The sequence below is a fragment of the Triturus cristatus genome, chromosome 11 (genome assembly GCF_964204655.1).
Source record: "Triturus cristatus chromosome 11, aTriCri1.1, whole genome shotgun sequence".
NCBI classification, from domain to species: Eukaryota; Metazoa; Chordata; class Amphibia; order Caudata; family Salamandridae; genus Triturus; species Triturus cristatus.
Window position 1 is genome coordinate 1,004,567,260 of NC_140594.1, and position 20,707 is coordinate 1,004,587,966.

The 20,707-nt window shown below is 46.4% G+C and overlaps 1 protein-coding gene across 1 annotated transcript in view; it reads right to left on the reverse strand.

Moving 5' to 3' along the window:
- LOC146785830 (uncharacterized) overlaps positions 1-20,707 on the reverse strand; it is a 946,503-nt gene that overhangs the window by 452,176 nt on the left and 473,620 nt on the right. Inside the window, exon 6 of the mRNA XM_085635161.1 lies at positions 9,244-9,366. Coding sequence (XP_085491287.1) covers positions 9,244-9,366 — 123 coding nt within the window. The remainder of the gene's footprint in view (positions 1-9,243; positions 9,367-20,707) is intronic.

A 20,707-nucleotide genomic window follows, 5' to 3' on the forward strand; every position in this document is an offset into this window, starting at 1 on the left:
GTGGTTCCGGTCCGATGTCGGCGGCCTCGGTTCGATCTCTACCTCCGATTCGACGGCGTCGGGCAGTCTCTTCACGATGTCGACTTCGGGCGGCTCCGGTCCGATGGCGCTCTCGGCTCCGATGACGTCGGCCGGCCTGGCCTCGATGTCGACTTCCGGCGACTCCGGGGTGCGATCCTCACCCCCGACCTCCGGTGCTCCTCCTCTCAGGTTCCGGGCGACTCCGGAGTGCGATCCTCACTCCCGACCTCCGGTTCACCTCTACCTCGGTCTCCGACGACTCCGGAGGGCGGACTTCACTCCTCCGATGACGCCGCTCGCTCGACCTCGGTTCACTTCCTCCTCGACCTCTGGTATTCCTCTCGACCCCCGTCGGCGCCCCCTCACGACCTCAGGCGGCTCCGGGTACGACGTCTGCTACTTCAGTCAGCGCCGCTTCTCCACCTCGGGCTCCAGGTCTTCAGGCTACTCGACGCCGGACTCCAGGGAAACCAGTTCTCAGGTCAGAATCTTGCTGTTTTCTTGGTTCTAAGGCCTGTTCCTGCTGTCCAGGTCCTTAGGATGGTTTTCTTCTGTCTTCTTCCCACACAGGGCTATAGGCTGGGATCCATCAGTAGGGACAAGTATCAAGGGTGGGTTTATGGACCCCACTCCAGGCACAAGTTTCCACCCCTGCTGCTTCACTCCTTCCTCCTTCACTGTTGTGCTCCTCTCTCTTCACCAGTCAGGTGCCAACTGCCCCTCCAACTGCCAACTGCCTCTCTTATCCTCCCAACATTCTAAACCGCCTCCAACGGTCACAGGGTTCTGGAAGCTCCTGGAATGTTCTGGAAGGTGCTGGTAGGTTCCAGTGGATGCTGGTGATGTCACAGGTGGCCACCATTTTGTGCTCCAGGCCCTCAGACAGAAGTTTCAGGGGTAGCTAAAATGGTTCCCTGAATCTGTAGCAACACGAAAAAGTCTGGTGGTTCCCAAAAAGGAAAAATTCAAACAGGGTTTGAGGCAAAAGTGGGACAAAATAAATAATGATGAGGAGGGACCACCCAAAGGGCTGACAGGTCTAACATACAGGAATTCAATATATTCATGTATAAAATCTCCTCAGTTCTCCTAACTTGACGCTCTGCGGTTGCCACTTCCTTAAAAGCGGGAAACCTGCCCAGGAAGCAAGTACCAGTCCAGGATGCAGCCTACTGTATGTCGACAGCTTCAGGGGGATGTTGAACTTTGATACCGAGCACGGAGCACTCGGGTAGGGTGGGGGCTACTAGTTTGGAGCAGAAGGCCTCGCAGACCTGCCTTCAGACTGCTATACACTAAAATTGCAGAGCTATGGTCAATTTAACAAAGAGGCCTACATATTGAACAGAAGGACCTACACAGGGGTTTTATGCTGGCTGAGTGGTAAGGATGTCTCAGGATAATTATATAGCAACACAGGACCCGCTGGTCAATTTAATACGGCCTACAAATGCGGCTGGCAGGGCAAGGACAAGGGTCTCATACTTCAGGTGTGGACAGAACAGGCCAGGGGCCCCCTGTGATACAAAATCTACCCTCCTTCAAGGCTGTGGCAATGTAATAGACCATTGTGGGCAGAAGGAAGAGGCAATGGTAGTACAACCATACATGCCAACAGACCCGATTCAGCCAGGAAACGTCCAATGTTTTTAAGCTCAAATGGGCTTTATTTGATCTGTCTCCTGTCTACAATATCCTCTTTTTCAATGTAACTCAAAGGGGAAAATCAATACCCCAGTTATTTTTCAAAATCTCCCTCTTACCAAGTTCAAAATGTTCGCAAGTATGGTACATTGGATCATGGAAGGAAATGGGATAGGGACATGGACTTGGATAACAGAGGACAGGAGAGACATGGAGAGGTGCACCAAACTGACCCTGCAGGGCAGGCATCAGGGTTTGCAGCAGCACAATACACCACACAGGGCATGCAGGACGGGAGTGCAGCACAACAATCCATAGAAAGCAAGAGGGAGGGGACAGGACCATGCACATGGACAACAGAGAACAGAGGGGCAAGAGGCAATGGTAGCTAGCTGACCATAATGGACAGACAGGAGAGAAGGCTGCAGCATAACAGACCATAAAGGGCAGGAGGGACGGATCAGGGGCATTACAATGGAACAGACAAGCCAGGAGGGAGGGAGTAGGGGTCTGCACATGTAAACAGAGGGCTGGGGGCAAGGGGGCAGGGCAGGAGCAGCAAGATGGCCATGGAGGTCAGGCAGGATGGGCACTAGAAGCAAGACACAACATGAAGAGCAACAGTGAGACTGTGATGGCATACACACAGACCATGGAGGGAAGGTGGGAGGGGGTCAGGGGCAGCTAACTGACCACACAGGGAAGGTGGGAGGGGCCATGGCAGCACAGAAGACCATGCATGGCAAGTGGGAGGGTTAGTGGCAGCACAATGGCTATGATGGGCAAGAAGGAGGGTGCAGGGGCATGCACAAAGGACGATGGAGGATAGAAGGGAGGGTCAGGACCTGTGCACAGACAAGAAAGTTCAGGGGAAGGGGCCTCACAACAGACCACACGGGGCAGGCAGGAGGAGCAGTTGCAGCACAACAGACCAGGGAGGGCAGAAGGGTGTGGCAGTACAATGGACCATGTAGGACAGGAGGAAGAGGATAGAGGCATGGCATGTGGACAGGCAGGGTGGAGGTGGCAGGGACAGGTTACAGTCATCTGACAATGCTAGGCAGGTGGGAGGGGAGTGGCAGCTCAACAGAACACTCAGAGTAGATAGGAGTGGCAGGTCCATGGGACATGGTGGGCAAAAAGGATGGAGCAGGGGCATGCACAAAGACATCGGAGGGCAGGGGGAAGGAGAATAGGGGCAGCAAGCTAAGCACAGAGTTTAAGCAGGAGGTCAATGATGGGGCATAGAATTGGGCAATGGAGGGCAGGAGGAGTGGACTGGTACATCATACTAAATTGAGGGCAGTGGCAGCACATCAGACCATGCATGGCAGGAGGGAGGAGGCTAGTCCATGGATTCACACAACAGAGGATAGGGAGGAGGGGGATGGGGCAGCAAGCTAACTGTTCAGAGAAGGCGGGTATTAGAAACTTTATTGTTTTTAAAACATTTTGTCTGTGCAAACTACTTAAAATATGAACAAGTATGCAGCATAATCTCACTTTTATTCAGGAAGAAGAAGACGTTAGTGACTGTGACTCCGGGCTCACTTGGCAAAAACACCCCCTGACCTTCCACCCCCTATCGCAAAATGTAATGCCCGTGAAAAGGGTAGGTGAACACAGTGTTATATAGAACATAGTCCTGAGAGCACGATTAAAAAAGAAAACTAGATATAGTGTATGGTATAAACTATGCACCAAAAAGTGTGATATAAGATGAACCAGGCGTGAAATATAATATGCAATACATTGTGCGCAATGACAGATTCATTGGAGAGCGCGAGATAGCACAGGCACTAGCGTGTGCTATGCGATATGCGCCTTGGAGTGTAATATGCACAGGGCAGTGTTGTGTAACCTAACTAGTCTCTAAAGTTGTAATATAAAATATGTGCTGGGGAGTGTAACGTTGCATATGCACTGTGACAAAGATATGGATCCCAAATTGTAATATGTATGGCATAGCACTGTGCGTTATAACATAGGCATCGAGGAAGGCACGTTAGATGGGGCAATATAACCCGTGCGAAGACAAGTGTGGCATGACATTTTCACGGGGTGGTGTTACAGTGCACATGGGCTAGAGAGTGTCATAGCATATGCACTAGCTAGTGGAATACAATACAGAGGTGTGTGGCACTCGGCAGGCAATGGTGGGTGTAACACAGCATTGGGCTCTGTCAGGAGCGCGCTGTGACTCGCAAGTGATGTTCGTCCCCTTTCCAGAGAGTAAAATAAAAAGTATTACACATCCGGCAGTGGATGTGTGTTTTATTAACTGTGAGGGGGGTTTCTTGCATAGTTTTGGTCGAATTTTTGTCGAATCCCCTTTGAATGGCTTGGTGTGCAAGTGTATTAAATGTGCCCGTCAATAGCTACCCATGTTTGTATAAATAAACGACAAGGGTGTCTACCGGGATTAGGCACGGTAGAGCATCAGACATGTCAGAGCTTCACTAGTGGTGTAAATACATTCCACGTGGATTAATTGCATGCATAGTCGCCTTTTAATGAATATCACGCAAATCGTCATGGTGATAGGTACGTACGGTTTGTCCAGCATGTCCTAGGTGTGTCTATAAATATATATTTTTAAAAAATAATAAAAAACAGTGGCCGGCCCTGGGGATTGGGGTCAAAAAAATATAATTAGGAGACAGGCCCTGGGAGATGGGGTCATCAGGGCCAATAAATTAGAATAAGAAGGGGAACCACACAGCCCCCCTTCTTAAAAAAATAAAATAAATAAAAGACTGGCATCGTGCCGGAGGCCATGCCCCCTCCATGCAGCACTCTGCAAACGCGCCCCCAACAGGCATCTCCAGTATGCGCCAGGGAGCTGCGCTGCAGACAGGTGTTCTGAGGCCAAGCCCCTTTTTACACCTCTCTGCAACGCAGCTCTGTGGCGCTTACTGGAGGTACCTAGTGGTCTAGTGTGACCCTAGGGACCCTTAGGATTCAAGGGGACTTAATCTCTCAACTTAGAACAGCCACAGGGCGCGTTTACACAGTGGTGAAGGGAGGGGACGGGGCCTGAGGTGACGTGTGCAAACACGCACCATGGCACGTTTTAAATTGGGGATATAATTTCCCTTCAATACTGAGGGCCCCTGGGGGCTAACTAGCCCACCAAGTGCTTCCAGTAAGCGCCACTGAGCTGCATTGCAGAGAGGTGGTCCAGGCCGTGCCACTTTTTACACCTCTCTGCAACGCAGCTCTGTGGCACTTACTGGAGGTACCTAGTGGGCTAGTTGGACCCTAGGGACCCTCAGGACTCAAATGAACTTAATCTCCCAACTAAAAACGGACACAGGGCGTGTTTACACAATGGTGAAAGGAGGGGACGGGGCCTGAGTTAACGTGTGCAAAAACGCCCTGTGGCCTGTTTTAAGAGGTAGTTTTAATCCCCATGCCCTATTATATACTAGGGGCTTATAGAGGAGGTAAGGCTAATCACAGGGGGACCCCAACGCATAATGTTCCCTAGTGTATGTAGGTGTTTTCACTGTATTCTAAGTGTCTTTTAACATAGCACTGGCTCTAGGACTGGTTAGTCAGACTCAGTTACCACCAGTATCCGTCTGAAAAAGTTGAGGGTACAGGATGATTTTGCAACAAGGCTTCTTTCTGCTCTTCTTTTTGTTCTTTCTGCACGTTATCCTTCTTCCTGCACTTATCTTCATATTTGAGGACTTCTGTTGCTTCTTTCTGCACTTCTTTTGTTTCTTTCTGTGCATTTTTTCTTCTTTCTTCACATGTCCTATCTCTGTAGGCATAGTTAGAAATTAGCATTTAAAAAACCTTTGAAATTAACAGAAAAAACCATAGGTTTCAGGCACGTTATAGTTAGGAATTAGCATTTAAAAAACCTCAGAAATTCACTGAAAAAACCATAGGTTTCAGGGGTGTTATAGTTAGCTGGACTTTTCACTTGTACAAAACCATTGAAATTCCCCCGTTATAGTTAGTTCAGCTAACTATAACTCGCGCGCCCTCAATGCACTGCTGATGACGTCACATATTACATCACTCATGACATGGTCAGTGACATCACTCATGACATCACTGATGACATCTCAAATGACATCACTGATGACATCATCCTTGTGATAGAGTGGCAGACCTCCTCTCACCCTAATATAACCTTTGATACACACATTCAAAAATAGAGACTAAAATTTTCAAAACAATGGACATACCAATACCAGTTACAACAACCTCTTCAGTAATTCTAAGATCCACATACACATCCACTCATTCACCAACAGTCCAATACAGTCACTCATACATGTACTCACTCATCATATGTACTCATACACCTATACATCCTGTTACACAATGCCACTCATCCATAGTTACTCACACACATAGTCACTCATGCTAATAAAGAATCAAACATACATTTACTTGCATATACAGTTATACACACACCACCACACTTACTTCTACGGAAACTTACACATACTTAGTCTTTTAAACAATCACTTATAGAAACACATACTTATTCATACAGGAACTCTTTCAATCTCTCACTCTCACATATACTCACATATATACACCAATAGTCACATATACTAGTTTAAAACATATGTAGTTACTCATAAAGACACTATTGAGACAGTCATTCACTCACTAACACACCCATACACACACTCATCCACCCATACAGTCCTGCACACATACTGTGTTCAACACATACAAACAGTGAGTCACTCATTCATGCACCTATGCACTACGTAATACCCCCACCGAACCATGCAGACACTCAGACTGATACTCAAAAAACCAACTAATAACCTATATAGACACCCATGTAGCTACTCACCAACCCATGCAGCCACTTATACACAAAGTGAGAGACTGATACAGATATTTACATATTTAAACATTACTCACTAAGCCATGTATTCACTATGATACACTTAATCAGTCAGTTACACAATCAATTTTTCAAAAACAAATCATCCATTTAGACACTTATATACCCATTTATTCTTCCATCGACCTTGAGATATACATATATAAAACATATTTAATTTTCAGAATAACACACATTCACTGGATGATGTCATCAGTGATGTCATCAGTGATGTCATTTGAGATGTCATCAGTGATGTCATGAGTGATGTCACTGACCATGTCATGAGTGATGTAATATGTGACGTCATCAGCAGTGCATTGCGGGCGCGCGAGTTATAGTTAGCTGAACTAACTATAACGGGGGAATTTCAATGGTTTTGTACAAGTGAAAAGTCCAGCTAACTATAACACCCCTGAAACCTATGGTTTTTTCAGTGAATATATATATATTCACTGATAAAACAAAGGTTAAAGGGACGTTATAGTTGGGTGTCAATGTCAGATATAACAACCATTTTAAACTAATAAAACCACTAAAACTCACCAGTTATTTTTATCTCAAATAACTATAACTCATGCCCTAAAACAACCATAACCTGTGTTGTCATCAATGATGTCATTTTAGATGTTGCAGTGATTTTATCAATGATGCGATAGAACTTGTCATGAGTGACATCCTATGTGAGGTCATAAGCAGCCCACGCAATGGCTCGAGCTATACCTTCTATAAGGTGTGTGTTACAGTACTTGAGATAACTATGACTGGTGAATTTCAGTGGTTGTTAGGTTATGTTAATTTAACTTGTAGGGTGCTTGACTCACCTCAAGAGGGGTATCACAGCGCTGGAGTGAACACAGGCAAGGCAGAGCCAGTATGAAAATAGCTTGGTTTTGAGAAGCTTTCTGTAGTAGGGGCCCAAGTAAGAGCATGCTCTACCCCCGAACATGTTTTTTTTAATTCAAGGAATAGTAAGGATAACTTTAACTGTAGATCGTAAAGGTCTGCTTGGCTGGCACGGAATACATTTCTCAGCCAAGTATCTGGGATCTTTGCTGTTCAGTGATTTATGCACTAAACAGCAGATCTTAAAGATGATTCTAATGTGCACGGGAAGCCAATGAAGCGATTGTAGAAGGGTAGAGGAGGCAGATTTGGCCTGCATATTATCAATCGGGCAAGCCGCTGTGTTCTGGACTACCTTAAGTTCAGCAAGTAGGGACTCATTTGTGGCAGCTAGGAGGGCATTACAATAGTCCAGATGGCTGATCACTAGTTCCTGCACTGGGGTTTTGGGTATTGAGAGTGGAAGTAAAGGAAAGGGTCTGCGTAGTAGACTCATTGTCTGAAAGCAGGTGCCAGTGGTAACCACTACCTGATCTTTCATAGTAAGAGTCTGGTCCAAGCATACACCCAAATCTTTAATGTAGTTCTGGGGACAGGTGCTGTGCCTTTTGTGTTTGTTTAAAACATATTTTAACTGACATTTTCACCTAACTATAACCTCCCTTTCACCATTGGTTTATTTTGTGGATTTCTAATGGTTTTTTGATGTAAAGTAAGATATTGTTACACTACCTTACTACAATGTCACTTGAAACTTTTTTCCTGTGAATTTACAGGATTTTCCCATGTAAAATAATATATTTTATTACCATACGTAACACCAAACGCATGCCACGCCCGACCTTCGGCTTGTACTCGGCATGAGGTGGCCTGCAGGGCCTGGCCTGACAGGGTAGACATGCTTCAGTACCTTGAAGAATTTTGCAGTTTCATCACAAAACAAAGATTTCAAAAAAACTCACTGCTCAAAAGCCCACCTGCCGTTAAGGCAGATTAATCCCACTTTTTGTGGAGTGGCTCTGCTTGACATCCAAAGTGGATTTGGTAGTCTAGTGTAGTCTGGAGAGAACTGTTAATACAACACAGAGCTCCCTTGTAATACTGCAATGTCACAACACAACACACCAATCATTCATACATCACATGGGTGACATACTGAATAGGTACAATGATGAAAAACAGAATTAAATATTATTCCAACCTTAATGGCAGTCTAAAGAGCTTGTCTGTATGTCATAGCTTTGGACGGCTCAGCACCGTTGCACAGGTCACTTTTGAGACTATCTCTATACCCTGTCAATATGCAGGTGAGTATGAACCCCTTTTTTGAGTTTGTTGATAGGATTAGATGACATCTAGCATACTGTTTGCCAACTGAAAATTAGTTTTTTTAGCAGCTACCAGAGCTAGACACTGCTGTGTAAAAATTGAGTAATTTTGGTTTCTTGCTGTATATTTTAATTTAGAGTCAGGGGGCAGTGGGTTGTGAGCACAGCTGTTTGTTAGAGACAGCCAGCATTTAGGAGGCAACCTTCGGGATATTTCCACCTAAAGTCCTCACTACTCTCCTTGCACAAACATAAGTATGCGCATGACAAGTGAGTCATTTGTGGGAAGATGTTTGACCCATTGCCCTGCAGTGTGTCACATACAGCTATAGTGCTTCCACCAGTAGGTTGATGGATTTGTCAGTGAGAAACTGCTTTACCCTTTGTATTGTGCTGTATGCAAACATGGGTCTCCAACTGACATAGTGTGGGTTCATTTTGAAGTTCTTGAGGTTTTTCTTTTTTTCACAAGCCGTTTGCCATTCACACTGTTTGACATCCTCTTACTGTCCCAGATTGGCCCATTACTAGAAAAAAGCTTACTTATGCATGTGCGTCCATCAGCATGAAGTCTGTATCCCAGGTCACATTCACAGGCGAAGGATCCTTCTGTATTGATGCAGGTTTGCTGACAGCCTCCATTCACCACATCGCATTCATCAACATCTAGAAACGATGGACAGGTAGTAGAAATTACAAGGCCATAAATGTGACGCCTACAAAAGAGACAAAGTTATTTGACAGCTACTGTAAAATATTTGGATCCGTCAATTCAAGTTTCATCATCCATCCTGTTCTACTGAATTTGCTATGTACATACTTTTTTATGGACAGAGGTGTCAGCATGTTTGTGAGAAACTGGCCTGCTTGGTTATCATAGCCCAACCCAACCCAGCTCACTAAGATAGACAGATATTCCGATGGGTTTCTTGGCTCCCCTTTTATAGCCGGGCCTAAGCTGCAAGACAAACCCCAAATAAAATGTATGAATTATTATGTGCGAGAGCACACAGAAAACCTGAGAAAGACCCCAAACCTGGTCTAATTACATAGACAAGCTAGGCAATTTTAAAATAGGGTCAAAGATTAGATGTTATAGCAAAAGACAAATGTATGGAAAATTGATGTAAAATCAGACACTGGGAAAACTAATCAATATAAACAATTGTTAATTTTTCAAAATATTACACAGGGAAAAGCAGTGCATTGTGATTGTTCTTTGAATGGGAAGCAGCTATCCACATGAAAGGTATTGTTATTGCAAGTTTGTTTAGGTCTTATGTCATCACTAATACCTGCACCCATTCACCAATCCAGACTAGAGGCCCGATATTTACTTTGGTGGTTTCTCCTCTGTATTGCGGTGGCAGGGGTCCCAAGAAGACCACTGAGCCAGCGATCTGCCACCAGCCGTATTACGATGACTTCTAGACAATATTCTAAATTCAGCAATGCGTCCTTTGTGTAGCTTGCTTATGGTTTAACCAACTAATCTAATTGTCAAAATAAAAATCTGTGAATCTAGGTGGTAAGCTAAAAGACCATATTATAAGGTTTTCATCTTTAATATTTTGCACTCAAAATTGATCTAGGAAAGTGACATATTGATATGCCCCCAGACTTTTCTGCTCATAAAACTATATTGTGCTTGTAGGCTGTTGAGATATCTGCCATACCCAAAGCAAACAAACAATTTGGTTGGCTGCAGTATATCTAGGCCTGATGTGAGTCAGCATCCAGGAAAAAGCTACCAATCCCAGATATTTCTGAAAACTAGAGATCTGGTGGTGAACCGTGTAGTGTGGTTTGAAGGCACTATAAATAGAAATTTGGTTACAAATGCTGACTTTTGACATGTATGTGAGGAAACGTTCCTGAATATGTGGGGCTGGCAAAAGTCCTACTACAAAGCATTTCCACACTTCTCTTGATAAAAACAGTACCCTACATGTGTGGGTGGCCTGATCAACTGTGTCCGGCAAGGTCTGAAATAGTGAGCAGGAAAAGACCTTCAGTTTTGATACGGCCTACATTTGTGATGTGGATAGCTACTGTGTTTGGGTCAGGAGTGTACAAGCACCCAAGAAAACCTTTCAATCCAATAGATTTCTAAAATATAGAGAGCCAGAGGAGTCTATAGTGGTGTGTCACCTATGGACACCACCACTGTTTGTAAAACACAATATACTGAAAACCTCAAGATGTTAGTACAAATACTGAATGTTCTCATATTTCTGTGAGGGAGCATTCCATATCATGCTTGAAATGACAAATGACATAGCAAAGAGTATTTTCACACTACTCCCGATAAAAAATGGTACCCGATACGTCCAAGTAGACAGATCACCTAGGAAAGAAAAGACCAAGAACCCAATGCCTCGAAAGTGTCTTTTGAAAAGGTCTTGTTTTCGGATGTGCTTATCTGCTGTGTTTGAGTCTTGAGTCAGCTGACACTCAGGAAAGCCTACAAATGCCAGACATTTCTGAACTTGAGTAATTGGGTTCAGCTGTCAGCCACCACCCAAGCAAACTTATCTGCCCCACGCATGTTAGGAAAAAATAGACCCTGGGGAATCTAGATTGGTGTGGTTTTCCTGGGCACAATCATTTTAGTCAACCCTTGTCTAAAACCCAATTTTCTGTCAAACATCAGTTGAGACGGATGCTGTATTTGGGTCTAGAGTCTACCAGACCCATGCATTTTAGGTTACTATGTAACATACACAGTATTTCTATGTAGAAATATGCTACACATGGCATTATGGGGATACTTACACATATAGATTCCCACGACCCACCACAGTGTTTTTCCATCCATGAGATAGGTACGTAATGCAACAACTACATCTCCATGCCATGTCTTCACAGATAATGTCTCAATGGGTGCAAGTGAGAAGGTAAAATCAAGTATTAGAGAGATCTGAAGCTCTATTGCAGTAGAGGCGTGGGACACTGGTTTGAACTGGTCAATTGTTTCACTGTCTGTGTCCGACACAAGTATGGTGTCAGATCCTGTTCTGTACTTCTAGTGGATGATATCCTCATTCCAGGGGACCCTCAAAAGTGAAATATAGAAAGTGCCACACTACCCCTGGAGAGGAAACACAACCCAGGCCTAGCAACAGTAAATATGATCAGGTCTCCTCCACACATAGGGAAAGAGACAGCATTGATGTAGGGAACAGATAGAACTAATGGAGATAAAAAGACACTGTTTTACTGCATATTGGCTAGACCTCCCTTCCCGCAACACCTGATAGATCCTATTAATTGTTGCAACTTGACATCAAAAGACCTAATAGCCTTGTACAAAGAGCAGGTGGTTGATATGAAACATAGAAGTCAGATCAAAGTTAAGGAGATGTCAGGGAATTAGTAACAACAAACTGTTTAGAGTAAGTACAGAGAGCAATATTAGTCACGCAACAGTCAAGTAAGTAGAAATTAAGGAAACCATCTTTGGGTACCTAATTACCTAAGAGCAGGTCAGCACACGTCAGAGTGTCAACAGGCCAGCAAGAAAAGCAAGGTAAGTTTATTTTGAACAGAGATGGGTAAGCAAACACTTCTCAGCGCAAACTTTACTCTGTTTTGCCAGGTAAGCAAGGCTGCATGATGGAAAGTGGAGTTTACATCAATCTTTATGACGCTATCTTGTTCAAAGTCCTAATATTGGGCCTAGCACTACATAATACTATAAGCATTGGTAAAGCCAATGGATCTTGCCTTTAAATGAGGTTACGCAACCTTTGACTTTGCCAATGCTTTTTGCCAGCAATGTCCCACATCGTCAAAAATAAAAATAAATGCTTAGTTGTCCTTGTGAAATATCATCTGCAAAACAAAAACAAGTGCCATGATAGATAAGTTCACGTCATCACACTTGTGCACATAATGCATCATGACACTGCCATGGCAACACTATGATGATATATAGGCATGAAGGAATCCCCAAGCTTGTGCATGCACATTACATACATCATGATGAAGCAGCCCTTTTTTTGTTTGTTTTAATTCAGCATTACAAGATGGCGGAAGTCCATCTTGGAGCGATAAATAGAAAAATATAAAAAGTGCACCAAAGCACAGATGGCAGCAGGGGACGAGCTTGGTAGGAGGGCAGGATCATTAAATAAAAAAAGAGGAATGTGGGCAGGGTGAAAACAGACAGGCCTAAGGGGGAAAACACAGATATTGTCTTGAGGTGGGATAATGAGGTGGGAACGGTGTATAAAGGGAGAGAGCAAGAAAATAGGTGCACTGCCATGGAGTCCTGAAAGCAAAAGTAGTTCCTTGGTGCTGAAGTGTAGCAGCACCCAAGCCATCCAATCAAAACGATGGCGAAGAAGTTAAACTCTAGGGGAGGGACGAACACAACAAGAGAAAAAAATTGTCAAATAAGATATAAGCAAATTAGATTAACGAGAAAGCTAACTAATGGGTAACAAATAGTTGGACGAATGCCCACTTTAACTATTGGTATTGTCCACAACAGGTCTTTGACAACTGACAGCTAAAACCTGCTTGGAGGCGGGATCTAAAAATGCCCTGTGTGCAGTGCATGTCCTAACTCAGTGAGTTTGCACATGCGCTGTAGAGAATACACAGCATAAAGCGATGTAGATGTAGTTTATCTGCGGCTCTATTTCAGTGCCAAAGGAAATGATGGACGGAGTGTTGAACATTGCAAGCACTCACCCCTAGTCAACTGATCTGGGTTTAATCCACCACCGTTCTTTAGCTCACTCTGCCACCCCAGTTCAGACATGGCCATATGCAAATCAGTCTGACCCTGTGCCTCATGGGAACAGTCCAGCCCGAACTGCCAAGCCATGTCTTCCCTGGACCGGAAACAAGCTTCCTAGGACCGGTTTCTGGCACTTCAGCCGTCTTCAGCCAGGCTTGCTTGAATCCAGTGGCAAAGTGAGCAAGGGACTCACGTCTGAGCATACCCTGCCAACTTATGGCGAACAAAGCAAAACCAAAGGAAATGATGGACGGAGTGTTGAGCATTGCAAGCACTCACCCCCAGTCAACTGATCTGGGTTTAATCCACCACCGTTCTTTAGCTCGCTCTGCCACCCCAGTTCAGACATGGCCATATGCAAATCAGTCTGACCCTGTGCCTCATGGGAACAGTCCAGCCCGAACTGCCAAGCCATGTCTTCCCTGGACCGGAAACAAGCTTCCTAGGACCGGTTTCTGGCACTTCAGCCGTCTTCAGCCAGGCTTGCTTGAATCCAGTGGCAAAGTGAGCAAGGGACTCACGTCTGACTATACCCTGCCAACTTATGGCGAACAAAGCAAAACCAAAGGAAATGATGGACGGAGTGTTGAACATTGCAAGCACTCACCCCCAGTCAACTGATCTGGGTTTAATCCACCACCGTTCTTTAGCTCACTCTGCCATCCCAGTTCAGACATGGCCATATGCAAATCAGTCTGACCCTGTGCCTCATGGGAACAGTCCAGCCCGAACTGCCAAGCCATGTCTTCCCTGGACCGGAAACAAGCTTCCTAGGACCGGTTTCTGGCACTTCAGCCGTCTTCAGCCAGGCTTGCTTGAATCCAGTGGCAAAGTGAGCAAGGGACTCACGTCTGAGCATACCCTGCCAACTTATGGCGAACAAAGCAAAACCAAAGGAAATGATGGACGGAGTGTTGAGCATTGCAAGCACTCACCCCCAGTCAACTGATCTGGGTTTAATCCACCACCGTTCTTTAGCTCGCTCTGCCACCCCAGTTCAGACATGGCCATATGCAAATCAGTCTGACCCTGTGCCTCATGGGAACAGTCCAGCCCGAACTGCCAAGCCATGTCTTCCCTGGACCGGAAACAAGCTTCCTAGGACCCGTTTCTGGCACTTCAGCCGTCTTCAGCCAGGCTTGCTTGAATCCAGTGGCAAAGTGAGCAAGGGACTCACGTCTGAGCATACCCTGCCAGCTTATGGCGAACAAAGCAAAACCAAAGGAAATGATGGACGGAGTGTTGAACATTGCAAGCACTCACCCCCAGTCAACTAATCTGGGTTTAATCCACCACCGTTCTTTAGCTCACTCTGCCACCCCAGTTCATACATGGCCATATGCAAATCAGTCTGACCCTGTGCCTCATGGGAACAGTCCAGCCCGAACTGCCAAGCCATGTCTTCCCTGGACCGGAAACAAGCTTCCTAGGACCGGTTTCTGGCACTTCAGCCGTCTTCAGCCAGGCTTGCTTGAATCCAGTGGCAAAGTGAGCAAGGGACTCACGTCTGAGCATACCCTGCCAACTTATGGCGAACAAAGCAAAACCAAAGGAAATGATGGACGGAGTGTTGAACATTGCAAGCACTCACCCCCAGTCAACTGATCTGGGTTTAATCCACCACCGTTCTTTAGCTCACTCTGCCACCCCAGTTCAGACATGGCCATATGCAAATCAGTCTGACCCTGTGCCTCATGGGAACAGTCCAGCCCAAACTGCCAAGCCATGTCTTCCCTGGACCGGAAACAAGCTTCCTAGGACCGGATTCTGGCACTTCAGCCGTCTTCAGCCAGGCTTGCTTGAATCCAGTGGCAAAGTGAGCAACGGACTCACGTCTGAGCATACCCTGCCAACTTATGGCGAACAAAGCAAAACCAAAGGAAATGATGGACGGAGTGTTGAACATTGCAAGCACTCACCCCTAGTCAACTGATCTGGGTTTAATCCACCACCGTTCTTTAGCTCACTCTGCCACCCCAGTTCAGACATGGCCATATGCAAATCAGTCTGACCCTGTGCCTCATGGGAACAGTCCAGCCCGAACTGCCAAGCCATGTCTTCCCTGGACCGGAAACAAGCTTCCTAGGACCGGTTTCTGGCACTTCAGCCGTCTTCAGCCAGGCTTGCTTGAATCCAGTGGCAAAGTGAGCAAGGGACTCACGTCTGAGCATACCCTGCCAACTTATGGCGAACAAAGCAAAACCAAAGGAAATGATGGACGGAGTGTTGAACATTGCAAGCACTCACTCCCAGTCAACTGATCTGGGTTTAATCCACCACCGTTCTTTAGCTCACTCTGCCACCCCAGTTCAGACATGGCCATATGCAAATCAGTCTGACCCTGTGCCTCATGGGAACAGTCCAGCCCGAACTGCCAAGCCATGTCTTCCCTGGACCGGAAACAAGCTTCCTAGGACCGGTTTCTGGCACTTCAGCCGTCTTCAGCCAGGCTTGCTTGAATCCAGTGGCAAAGTGAGCAAGGGACTCACGTCTGAGCATACCCTGCCAACTTATGGCGAACAAAGCAAAACCAAAGGAAATGATGGACGGAGTGTTGAACATTGCAAGCACTCACCCCCAGTCAACTGATCTGGGTTTAATCCACCACCGTTCTTCCATCACCACCCCCTTTTGTACCGCTTTGTTCGCCATAAGTTGGCAGGGTATGCTCAGACGTGAGTCCCTTGCTCACTTTGCCACTGGATTCAAGCAAGCCTGGCTGAAGACGGCTGAAGTGCCAGAAACCGGTCCTAGGAAGCTTGTTTCCGGTCCAGGGAAGACATGGCTTGGCAGTTCGGGCTGGACTGTTCCCATGAGGCACAGGGTCAGACTGATTTGCATATGGCCATGTCTGAACTGGGGTGGCAGAGTGGGCTAAAGAACGGTGATGGATTAAACCCAGATCTGTTGACTGGGTGTGAGTGTTTGATTGGTTCTGATGCTCCGTCCATCACCACCCCCTTTTGTACCGCTTTGTTCGCCATAAGTTGGCAGGGTATGCTCAGACGTGAGTCCCTTGCTCACTTTGCCACTGGATTCAAGCAAGCCTGGATGAAGACGGCTGAAATGCCAGAAACCGGTCCTAGGAAGCTTGTTTCCGGTCCAGGGAAGGTATGGCTTGGCAGTTCGGGCTGCACTGTTCCCATGAGGCACAGGGTCAGACTGATTTGCATATGGCCATGTCTGAACTGGGGTAGCAGAGTGGGCTAAGGAACGGTGATGGATCAAACCCAGATCTGTTGACTGGGTGTGAGTGTTTGATTGGTTCTGATGCTCCGTCCATCACCACCCCCTTTTGTACCGCTTTGTTCGCCATAAGTTGGCAGGGTATGCTCAGACGTGAGTCCCTTGCTCACTTTGCCACTGGATTCAAGCAAGCCTGGCTGAAGACGGCTGAAATGCCAGAAACCGGTCCTAGGAAGCTTGTTTCCGGTCCAGGGAAGGCATGGCTTGGCAGTTCGGGCTGCACTGTTCCCATGAGGCACAGGGTCAGACTGATTTGCATATGGCCATGTCTGAACTGGGGTGGCAGAGTGGGCTAAAGAACGGTGATGGATCAAACCCAGATCTGTTGACTGGGTGTGAGTGTTTGATTGGTTTTGATGCTCCGTCCATCACCACCCCCTTTTGTACCGCTTTGTTCGCCATAAGTTGGCAGGGTATGCTCAGACGTGAGTCCCTTGCTCACTTTGCCACTGGATTCAAGCAAGCCTGGATGAAGACGGCTGAAATGCCAGAAACCGGTCCTAGGAAGCTTGTTTCCGGTCCAGGGAAGGCATGGCTTGGCAGTTCGGGCTGCACTGTTCCCATGAGGCACAGGGTCAGACTGATTTGTATATGGCCATGTCTGAACTGGGGTGGCAGAGTGGGCTAAAGAACGGTGATGGATCAAACCCAGATCTGTTGACTGGGTGTGAGTGTTTGATTGGTTCTGATGCTCCGTCCATCACCACCCCCTTTTGTACCGCTTTGTTCGCCATAAGTTGGCAGGGTATGCTCAGACGTGAGTCCCTTGCTCACTTTGCCACTGGATTCAAGCAAGCCTGGCTGAAGACGGCTGAAATGCCAGAAACCGGTCCTAGGAAGCTTGTTTCCGGTCCAGGGAAGGCATGGCTTGGCAGTTCGGGCTGCACTGTTCCCATGAGGCACAGGGTCAGACTGATTTGCATATGGTCATGTCTGAACTGGGGTGGCAGAGTGGGCTAAAGAACGGTGATGGATCAAACCCAGATCTGTTGACTGGGTGTGAGTGTTTGATTGGTTCTGATGCTCCGTCCATCACCACCCCCTTTTGTACCGCTTTGTTCGCCATAAGTTGGCAGGGTATGCTCAGACGTGAGTCCCTTGCTCACTTTGCCACTGGATTCAAGCAAGCCTGGCTGAAGACGGCTGAAATGCCAGAAACAGGTCCTAGGAAGCTTGTTTCCAGTCCAGGGAAGGCATGGCTTGGCAGTTCGGGCTGCACTGTTCCCATGAGGCACAGGGTCAGACTGATTTGCATATGGCCATGTCTGAACTGGGGTGGCAGAGTGGGCTAAAGAACGGTGATGGATCAAACCCAGATCTGTTGACTGGGTGTGAGTGTTTGATTGGTTCTGATGCCCCGTCCATCACCACCCCCTTTTGTACCGCTATTTCAGTGCCGGCGGCAGCTGACGCTAGAAAGGTCCATGAAGGCATCCACAAGGTTGGATACATTTAAAGACTGCAACCACAACTGCAGCAGCCTTTCAAAATCATTCTTAAGGACAGTGGTGTCCCTACACATAAATCAACAATATGGTCCCTGTTGCAGGATCAGTGTCACTGCAAGAGCTTTCCGCGCCTGCCTTCGAAGGGAACCAGAGACTCTCACCCATGGGGGACACTCTTTAGCTGCAGCCTTCTTACTAGAGAGTATCTCAGATTCACTGTGCCCTAGCCCAATGTACTCTAACTCTGCACCTTCTCTGTGTGGCATGCACCGCAACCTTATGGGATTTTATGTACTGTGTCTTTATTTATAGTTTGGCACAGACGCAAGCACAACTTTTATGGGCAAAATGCACCCTGGCAAATGAGGTAATACCCATTGTATATTGCACAGGCACTAACATGCACACACAGTTAACATTACACAATGAACCGTACAAATGTTTGGGGCTCCTTCTGCAAACACCACATTGAGTAATAATACAAACATTGGGGTTGAGTAGATGTCCACTGTGTTCCTCGGCCATCTTTGTATTCTGGTCCCATAGCGTACACTATAATTCATTTTTAATAAGGTATAGTAGTATTTCTATTACTAAATATAATAATAACCATTGCTGTATTCATAAAACCACTGCTGTTGCATTCTTGACAATTCATAGCAGTGTACATGAAAGGTGTTGTTATTACCAGCTTAGGTCTTATGTTATTACTAATACCTGCAACCAGTCACGAATCCAGACCAGGGGCCCGATTAAGATGTTGGTAGTCTCACCTCCATATTACCATGGCAGGGGTCCCAAGAAGACCACTGAGCCGGCGGTCTGCCACCAGCCATGTTTCAATGCATGTAGCCTAAACCGCCAACCATGTCTATGGAGTGTTTTCCACCTGGGCAGTGGTGGACTACAATGTTGACGATGCATACTCCATCACCGTCAGGGCCGTGGCTTCCTGCCGAGCCGATTACAAAAACACAGTTGTACTGGTGGTCCCCTTGCGGTGGTTCCCCGACAGCAGTAGACCGTCGCAGTACGCTCTCATCAAAGCACTAGAACAGTACCCATTGGATGGATACAAAAACAGCACAATTGGTATCCATTGGCCAAGTGGATATACCTGTAAATCACAGTATAAAACACACCCCATACCAGAGCATCATCCTTTGCCTCTTCACTGCAGCACAGCAAGACAGAGATCACACATTTTTGGTGAGATATGGCAGCCCTTTTTTTCCCTATCCCATTTAATACTCTCCACACACTTTTGTAACTTTTTTTCTAATATTCCTTGGTGGGTTTTTTTTGTCATTGTAACTCACTTTAATTTAGAGTTATGCTACGTCAAAAAAATCCACATTTTTCAGAGGCTGAGTTGTCAGTCATGGTGGATAAGATCATAAGAGTAGAGCCATAGTTGTTTGGAGCCGAAGTCCAACATACTCCTCTCAGTAGGAAAAGGGAGATGTGGGACAGGATAGTCGACAGAGTGATTGTTGTAGGCACCACCCTGCACACAAAGGAGGAAATTAGGAAGAGGTGGAATAACCTAGGGGGAAGGTGCTTTTTATGGATTGCTTATTCTTGTCGGAACCTGTGCGCAAATTAACCCTCTCTGCATTTTAAACTGAGCACTAGACAAGCGTTTTACTTGCTTTCACCCACTCTGCACTTTATAATTGTTTTAGCACAGAATTTCTCGCTGTGATTTAAATGTGCCTGAAAATCGAGTTTTTAAAACGTGCCTGAAATTGAATTTGAACTTGTAACTGAGCCTACTTGCTCTTGACTTGATTGGGAGGGCGCCAGACGGCAATTGAGGTACAGTGTAAACTGGAAGTCACCGGAAGCAGTGCTGTAGGAGGGGCAGCGGTCTAGTTGTCAAACACGGGTGACTACAAAAATGGGGCTGCGGTGCAGCAGCACAGTGGATGCACACAGTGGGTGAGCCAAAGGCAAGCCCGTCTGTGCCTGTCTACGTCCGAACAGAACCAGGGGCCAGCAACGCTACCTCTCTCACACCAGACCCTAGCAGCCACCATCAATACTCTAGGGAGACGCTTCTCAAACTTGCCAAGCCCCTGCCACATAATGAGGCGCTTTGTGCGAAAGTTTCCCCAGGGGAAAAGGAGGGCCTGTTCTCATGCCTCCACTGTATATGGGCCAGACAGGCACTGTCAGAGAAGCATTCTAGAAAAACTGTTGCCAGGATGGGCTTCAGCTGAACTGCATTTATTTTAACTACAGGTCGCTGCCCAAACACTGTCTTGAGATCTGGGATACTCTAGCAGACATAAAACCAGATCTAGCCTTTATCACAGAAACTTGGCTGAATAACAAAAATTCCCCTGATATTGCCGCCTCCCTACCTGTTGGATACAAACTATTAAAACGGGACAGAAGGCGGCGGAAGGGAGGAGGAATAGCTATCCTATCAAAGACTGTCTCCCTGAGTCAGTGGCTCCACTAGGTGAACACGAGATCTTAGCATTTCAAATTTCCAGCGGTGACCACAAAATATTTGGGGGAACAGTAATTTACAATCCCCTAGGATATAAGTCAGATTTTA